Genomic DNA, 8,896 nt, shown 5'->3' with positions numbered 1-8,896 from the left:
AATGCTTCTAAATTTCAGAAAACAATTTTAACATTGTGACAAATTTTCATGGTTTTGAACAAAATGACGCTGTTTTAATGCTGGTTATTAATAGTAATGCTAACAGACAGTCAAAATGCGGTGATACCTGTCAGATGTGTTATAAGGCCTGCCAAGGTTAGTAGAAAATAATTCCATCAGCCCTGCGAGTTTGTCTTTGTGTAGTTAATTTCCATTCATGTTAATATGGTTAATGAGAACACAGTTAACATGACTGACGACCCGTGAAGGTCCGGGTTAGAACAAACCTTCAGTAACCCTGCTTTTCGTAAGTGGCGTTTAAAGCGATCGGGTGGTCAGGCTTGCTGACTTGGTTGACACATGTCATTGGTTCCCATTTGTGTAGAACGATGCTCATGCTGTTGATCACTGGATTGTCTGGTCCAGACTAGATTATTTACAAACCGTTGCCATATAGCTGGAATATTGCTGAGTGTGGAGTAGAACTAAACTCACTCACTCACTCACATGATTGACATGATCATGTGTCTATTTCAGTCCCCTGAGCCACATCTTCTTTGGGAACAGATCTCAAGCATATCTCAAGTTGAAAAAATTCCGGTAAGCATGTAAGAAATGTTCATGAAGTGTTAGAATTGGTTATCGTATTGTAACTGCGTAGATTCGATGTGCATGCTGTTGATCACTGGATTGTCTGGCCTAGACTTGATTATTTACAGACCGCCGCCATATAGCATAGCGTTCACATTGCCCTCTTACCTCAATAATTCTGTTACACAATATCCAAACTTCTGTCTCCGAAATTTAATGCAAATGATTGAAGGCTGTGATTCAGTTGCTAACAAAGTATACCAAGTGAATCAGATCCCCCTAGATTCGAAATAGATGTACAGTATTACATCCCTGCTGTGTTGCTATACACAGTGGGATGTTGGGTAGCTTAGTGGTGAAAGTATTCTCTTGTCACGACGAAGACACGGGTTCGAGACGCTTTATGATATCACAAAATACATATCACGTTTACAGCTATCGTGAGTTCTAGTGGTTAAAGCGTTGGCTTGTCCCACCGAAGACCCGGGTTCAATTCCCCACACGGACAAAATGTATGAAGCAGATCTCTTATGTACCGTGCTGTGATATCGCTGGAATATGGCTAAATGTGGAGTAAAACTGAGCTAATTGTATTCATACACATCTACATGTAGAATCAAATTATGAATTGGCTGTGTCATGTGAATTAATGTTACGGTTTCCATGCCCTGCAAATTTCATACGGCAGTCTTTCAAAGTTAAACACAACTTACTGTTGTTATCTTGTGTTGAAGGGAGGCGCTGTGTGACGGACTGCGTGCCATTACACTGGACCAGGACTGGGCCAAGGTGAGTATATTGTGAAGCGTGTTGGTCTATGCACAAGGCTACAGATAAAGGGCGTCCAGGCGTAATTTATACCTCAAAATCAATTAAGTATGACATAATATAAGATTTCAAGCGTATCGCGTATGCACATAAATGCCTTTGTACGTTTAACATTTAATTTCCATGCGTATTGTGCAAATGGAAATCTATTTCAGATAAATCCTTTTTTGCGAAACACGATTTTACACATGAGGAAACCCCAACAGTAGGAATCCATTGCATTGCCATGCAACGATATGCGTCACAATTTTTCGATTGGCTAATAACTACACTGTTCGTATTTATATCCAGTCTGACCTGACATTTCGCGCATCACACGGTCGCTCAGTTATTTCTCACGCGTCTTCAAATACAAATACTGTACATGGCTGGAAATAGTGATCGATAAATCGTCCAGACAAACTCCATCACCAACTCACTCACACAAAAACATGTCAGTACTCCTTCAAAATTCTCAGTACACCTCCACTTGCAATATGATGTGTAAGTACACTCGCACCCCCAAAAGTTATCTGGAGCCCTGTATGCAGGTAACTAAATACATCAAAAGTCCTGGACGTTTTGCTTGAGTTTCCCAGGGAGGAGGTTGTGTTGAAAGTATAAACCAGCAGAGTAGTCATGGACAAGTGACCCATGAAGATCTGGATTAGAATTAGCCGTCAGCAACCTGTTGTTGTTATACAAGGCAACTGATGGCATGTGGTGGTCAGGCTTGCTGACTTGATTGACACATGGCATCGTATCATGCTGTTATACAAGGCGACTGATGGCATGTGGTGGTCAGGTTTGCTGACTTGGTTGACACATGGCATCGTATCATGCTGTTATACAAGGCGACTGATGGCATGTGGTGGTCAGGCTTGCTGACTTGGTTGACACATGGCATCGTATCATGCTGTTATACAAGGCGACTGATGGCATGTGGTGGTCAGGCCTGCTGACTTGGTTGACACATGGCATCGTATCATGCTGTTTTGTCCATTACAATGGAAAACTTCAGTGTTGATGAAAGTCTGTGTAGATTTTAACTTAATCCATATACATAATCTCAAAACTTCATGTATTTTTATTACCCAATGTACCGGTTCTGAGGAAAAACATTGCAATACGTATCATTTTTATATTTCCGTGTACCGGTGCGACCGTGCAGTCCTACTTTGAACTTGTTTTGTATTACATGGCCTGGGTTCAAAGTTCCACTGATTGGCAAGAGTCTCTCTCTTGATATTAAGGTGTTACTAAATTCAAAATTCAATACATAAACTTCATTTCAGGGTTACTACAGATATGCTGAAGCTTACTTTGAACTGGGAATGTTGGACAAGGCTAGAGAAATAAATCACATTGGTAGACAAGCATGTCAACGTACTGAGGATAAACTGAACCTGAGACAGATTGATGAACAGAGAGAGCGCTTCAAGACAGGTGGGTGAAGAAACAGATAGCTGAGATTAATTTGACAGAGCCTGCAACACCTTCACACTGTCATGGGGCCGAAATAATGTGGAGGGATGCTTTAATCCTGTACTTCATTGAGAAAAATTATGTCGCTTGTTTGTTTGATTTGGTACACACACTATAACTTGGTCACTTTTACAGTTGTTTTTCATGTTTCTTTAGGTCCAGGTTAGAGTATTGATCTTCAGTAACCCATGCTTGTCGTAAGAGGCGATTAACGGGATCGGGTGGTCAGGCTCCCTGACTTGGTTGACACATGTCATCGGTTCCCAATTGCGCAGATCGATGTTCATGCTGTTGATCACTAGATTATTTACAGACCGCTGCCATATAGCTGGAATATTGCTGAGTGCGGCATAAAATTAAACTCACTCGCTCCCTAATTAGATATCTTTATATTTTACAGAAAAGCAACGGCTTAGTCATCTTGACAAAAACATATGGGCACAAAGGTGTGTATTTTATATATAAATATATCTAGTGATATAGTAGATTATACATGTTATAATGGGTAAGATGTTACCGATCTTCACATTGTCAGTGGTATGTAGGTAAGTAGGGATTTATCCAAACATCCATGGAGGACAAAATTCTGCCCTGAGTGGCAAGCGTATCCGGCCCCCAAATCCGCCAAATTGGAATTATCATAATTATAAATTTACCTAAATTGCGTAAATGATATAAAAATTGCTTTCTTGGGGTAACTTGAATGTCACTGAAAACAGAACCAGTTTTTGCGAAGAGGATTAAAGTTTATATTATTGTGCTGAATGCATGCTGATAACCTAGTGTAAAATACCTCAGATATGAAGTGAGAATGTAAAATGTTCAAATTTGGAAAAAAATGACTTTTTGTTTCTTGTTAAATTTCCTCCCAGGTCAGTTAGTTTTTATTCTGAATGAATGACTAGCTGTTAATTTGATAAAATTCAGTGTTGATGTTTAGCAGGGTCACATGATTGAGTTTGTTGTTAATTGAATTTGAATATTTCTCAACAGGAGTATTCCCTGTAACATTTGATTTCCTAATTGTAGGTCTCTGCCAGATCTTGTCAGTGATTCCAACGACAGTGACGGAGAGGAGGATGTAAGTACTTACTGCAGTAAGTCAAGACACAATCTTAATTGATGACTTTGTTGGTACCACAGCAGGATGGCTATGACCACATGACGTCAGTTTGTACATGACATCATGACATCAGTGTGGACATGACATGACATCAGTTTGTACATCACAATATGACATCAGTGTGGACATGACAACATGACATCAGTGTAGACATGACAACATGACATCAGTTTGTACATGACATCAGTGTGGACATGACATGACATCAGTTTGTACATGACAACATGACATCAGTTTGTACATGACAACATGGCATCAGTGTAGACATGACATCAGTTTGTACATGACATCAGTGTGGACATGACATGACATCAGTGTAGACATGACAACATGACATCAGTGTGGACATGACATCAATGTACACATGACAACATGACAAAGCAACATGACATCAGTTTGGACATGACAACATGGCATTGATCTGTAGGCCTCGACAGGGCCTTAGAAATAGTTTACATGGTGAAATCTAACTTAGATTGAGGAGGGGGTGGTTCCGTCATTACATCCCTTTCCTTTTATATAGTACTAGGGTAGGGTCTATATACCTACATGTCTTTCTAACGCTGTTTCTAAGCGTGACACGCCCTGTGGTGTGGAATGACACTATGACATCAGTGTGGACATGACAACATGGCATCAGTATGGACATGACACCATGACATCAGTGTGGAGATGACAACATGACATCAGTGTGGACATGACAACATGGCATAAGTTGGACATGACACCATGACATCAGTGTGGACATGACATCAGTGTGGACATGACAACATGGCATAAGTTGGACATGACACTATGACATCAGTGTGGACATGACAACATGGCATTAGTTGGACATGACACCATGACATCAGTGTGGACATGACAACATGACATCAGTGTGGACATGACAACATGACATCAGTGTGGACATGACAACATGGCATAAGTTAGACTTTACAACATGACATCAGTGTGGACATGACAACATGACATCAGTGTGGACATGACACCATGACATCAGTGTGGACATGACAACATGGCATAAGTTGGACATGACATCAGTGTGGACATGACAACATGGCATCAGTGTGGACATGACAACATGACATCAGTGTGGACATGACAACATGGCATAAGTTGGACATGACAACATGACATCAGTGTGGATATTACAACATGACATAAGTGTGGACATGGCAGCATGACATCTGTATGGAAATGACATCAGTGTGGACATGACAACGTGGCATAAGTTGGATATGACAACATGACATCAGTGTGGACATGACATAAGCGTGGACATGGCAACATGACCTCAGCGTAGACATGACATCAGTGTGGACATGGCAACATGACATCAGTGTGGACATGACAACATGACATCAGTGTGGACATGGCATAAGTTTGACATGACAACATGACATCAGTGTGGACCATTACAACATGACATAAGTGTGGACATGGCAACATGACATCTGTTTGGACATGACAGCATGACATCTGTATGGAAATGACATCAGTGTGGACATGACAACGTGGCATAAGTTGGTTATGACAACATGACATCAGTGTGATCAACATGACATCAATGTGGACATGGCATAAGTGTGGACATGGCAACATGACCTCAGTGTAGACATGACATCAGTGTGGACATGGCAACATGACCTCAGCGTAGACATGGCATCAGTGTGGACATGACAACGTGACATCTTTTGGACATGACAACGTGGCATCAGTATGGACAATGTTTACAAGAGTTTTTGTATGCTAAATGCATCTTATTTGCTGTTTTCAGGGAGTGCCGGGTCTTATTAAGTGACAGTGATGACAACTACCCGCCTGTGAAGGTATGTAGGTCAGTCAGACCACACTGAAACACATTGGTCCAATGAACGATTGACGTCTTGATCACACGTAATTCTGTTTCATGCACAAGGATTTTTAATTGCCTTTTGTGAATATATTTTACAATAAACTTAAACTTGCTCTGACAGAACCAGTGGTTGGCTCACTGGGTACAGCATGTTGCAACCAACAAACACTTCAATCCCTGTGTTTTTGCCTCCGCAGAGCACCAAGCTGAGACGGAAACAAGACTGTAGGAAGAAGCTCCTTGCCCCTTTCAACCAGACACTGCGAGAAGGCTCGGATGCTCTAGAGAAAGGCCTGGCTGAAGTTGCTCGAGCTGCCTTCGAGAAGGCTGTAGAGAACTATTCCTCTTCTAACTTCCTGGTACTGAGGCATTTCACCTTTCTTCACATTGGTAGTGTTACATATGTTATATTTGGGATAACACTTTCTTAGTAAAGTACAAATTCTAGTACTTTTTGAGTTGAGCCCCATCCGGGATTCGAACCCACACCCTCAGAGTCAGGCACCTAATCCCCAGCACACAAAGTCAGCCTCCTAACCTATTCAGCCACCGCGGCTTCCACAAAAATGGAAATCGGACAACTGGTAGTCTAGACTGCGGACTTTGTGTACCCCTCTGATGAGTGTTAATTGGCACGGCTCCCACGGCTGAAAGCTATGAAATACACAATGCCATTTAGAAAGTGGTCAAATGTAACATATGTTATACTTGGGATTACACTTTCTTAGTAAAGTACAAATTCTAGTACTTTTTGAGTTGAGCCCCATTCTAGTACTTTTTGAGTTGAGCCCCACTCAGTACTTTTTGAGTTGAGCCCCATTCTAGTACTTTTTGAGTTGAGCCCCGTTGGTAGTGTTGTCATGCTGTAATCAAAATAATCTTTGAATATCAATTCAGCGTGAACTGAAGATTTGTGAGTGAGAGACAACTAAGACCAAGTAACTAGTACCAGTTACTGTGAGGACTATGTACATCTTATCTTGCCTCACACATAAATGTTGTTTTCTGATTGGCTGAGCGCTCTTCTATTATTTTCAATGTACCCTGCTTACAAGCGAGTAACGTTGAGAATGCCAAATTCATTTGGTACTTCATAGCACTAATTCTTTCTCTCGAATAACATTGAATCACATATGATGTACGGAAATTACCGATGTTTTGCGAATGCAAATCGATGGAAGGGTGATAACTCTAAGTTTGTTTTTCTTGTTGCCTTGTCGTCGGGTACTCCATTCTATGATCCAATACCCGTGCTTCAAACAGTTCAAAATTACCATTGAGGTGTTCGGTAAGATAAATATGTTGTTCACTGGTCCCTCGGGGCCCTTGGGTTGATGTACCCTCGATGTTTGTTTATCAGGGAACATAAACAAACATCGAGGGTACATCAGCCCATGTCCCCCTCGAGACCAGTGAACTAGTTATAATGTATACACTAAGGCTGTAACGATTCACTCGCATATTCAGTGAATCGAACCGAAGCCCTTCATGAATTCAATTCGTTATTCGTGGTCATCAGAACCGAATATTAACGAATATTTCCGCATTTTTTAAGGGAACATGTTTTACTTGAACCCTTGTGCAGTAGCGCAAGTCATGTTAGTTTGCCAAGGCCGCACATGGTACTGTCGACTAGAACTATTACATACCAAATTTGAGTGTCATGAGATCACTGGTTATTGCTGTGACAAATCACAACTGTCAACATGGGCGTTCCATATTGTGCATCAATCACTTAACTACAATATTGTATTCGTGAATAATTATTCGTATTCGTTACCCAATAATCATGATACGTATCATATTCACCACATAGTGTATTCGTTGCAGCCCTAGTATACACTTATTATGATGTAATTCTATTCCTTTCAGCAAAAAGATGTAACAGAATGTAAAGTGCTTGTCCTGAAGTATGCGTTGGGCATCAGTGCTGTGGCAACTGGCAACTACACGGTGAGTCCATCATTACCCAGGGCTGGAAATAACCCATTGCCCGACGTCTGAGTCCAGTGTTTTTTTCTATCAAGCAAGCAAATTTGTATATCACACTGTACCGGTGTCCAGTTAACTTTCCAATGTTAATTATGTTGTTTATTTTAAAAAGCAGCAAAAAACGGTCTGTATAGTGGGAAAATTATCAGGGCAAGTGACTTTACATGTGCCACTGTACCGGGTTACACTATCAATTTGAAAGTTATTTCCACCCCTGATTACCCAACCATTGATTATTACCATAATAGTAATGATTATCATATGTGAACCCCCTTGTTGTTGCCCTGACTGGTGCTGGTATAGAGGGGCCAAAACAGGGACTGGTTAACTCAAAATAGTTATAATTAAGTTGAGTGGGTACTTGTGAAGATCCAGGTTAGAATTGGTCTTCAGGAACCCATGTCTGTCTTAAGTGGCGACTAACGGAATTGAGTGGTCAGACTCGTTGACTTGGTTGACACATGTCATCGTGTCCCAATTGCGCAGATCGATGCTCATAATGTCAGTCACTGGATTGTCTGGTCCAGATTTGTTTACTTTAAGACTGCTGTCATACAGGTGGAATATTGCTGAGTGCACTGTTCATCAAACAAACATAACCCTTCTGTCTGAACACAAGAAATGGACGAACTGAAAGTCACCATTAGCCAATGAAAACTCACCTTTGCCTTCTATTGAACAGCACATCATGGAAGCCATTCATAGATTTGAAGAAATCAGTAACTCTTCCAAAGTGAAATTCCCTGCTAGCTACTATGGTCTTGGCAAAGCTTACGTCACATTAAACAGGTGAGTCGGTTTTACTTTTACACTGTGTACTAAAAAGGTTTTCAGTTAGGTTTGGTATTTACATATATTTTCATTATTTCTAGTGAAGTTTGACAATAAGCTATAATTCTGTTTGTGTTTTAAGTGCCAATCATGTCAGGGTTGTTTTAGTCCTTGTCTTAAAAGAACAGGTGGCCGTCTCAGGTGATAAAGTTTTCTGTGGACAGTTGTCTCCCTTTGCGTGCCAGGAACCTAAGATCCTGTTTTCACAT

At 40.9% G+C, this 8,896-nt stretch overlaps 1 protein-coding gene across 1 annotated transcript in view; it reads left to right on the top strand.

Annotated features, from left to right (window-relative positions):
- Positions 1-2,697: 2,697 nt before the first annotated feature.
- The window catches only part of LOC124262626, a 29,685-nt gene continuing 23,486 nt past the window's right edge, over positions 2,698-8,896 (top strand). Inside the window, 7 exon segments of the mRNA XM_046697131.1 lie at positions 2,698-2,844; positions 3,284-3,329; positions 3,913-3,964; positions 5,787-5,838; positions 6,062-6,223; positions 7,737-7,817; positions 8,539-8,645. Of these exon segments, the coding sequence (XP_046553087.1) occupies positions 2,818-2,844; positions 3,284-3,329; positions 3,913-3,964; positions 5,787-5,838; positions 6,062-6,223; positions 7,737-7,817; positions 8,539-8,645 (527 nt within the window). The 5' untranslated portion in view covers positions 2,698-2,817.

Source organism: Haliotis rubra, unplaced genomic scaffold (genome assembly GCF_003918875.1).
Source record: "Haliotis rubra isolate DU_JTF1 unplaced genomic scaffold, ASM391887v1 Scf848, whole genome shotgun sequence".
Lineage (NCBI taxonomy): Eukaryota > Metazoa > Mollusca > Gastropoda > Lepetellida > Haliotidae > Haliotis > Haliotis rubra.
This window is presented reverse-complemented; position numbering and strand designations above follow the sequence as displayed.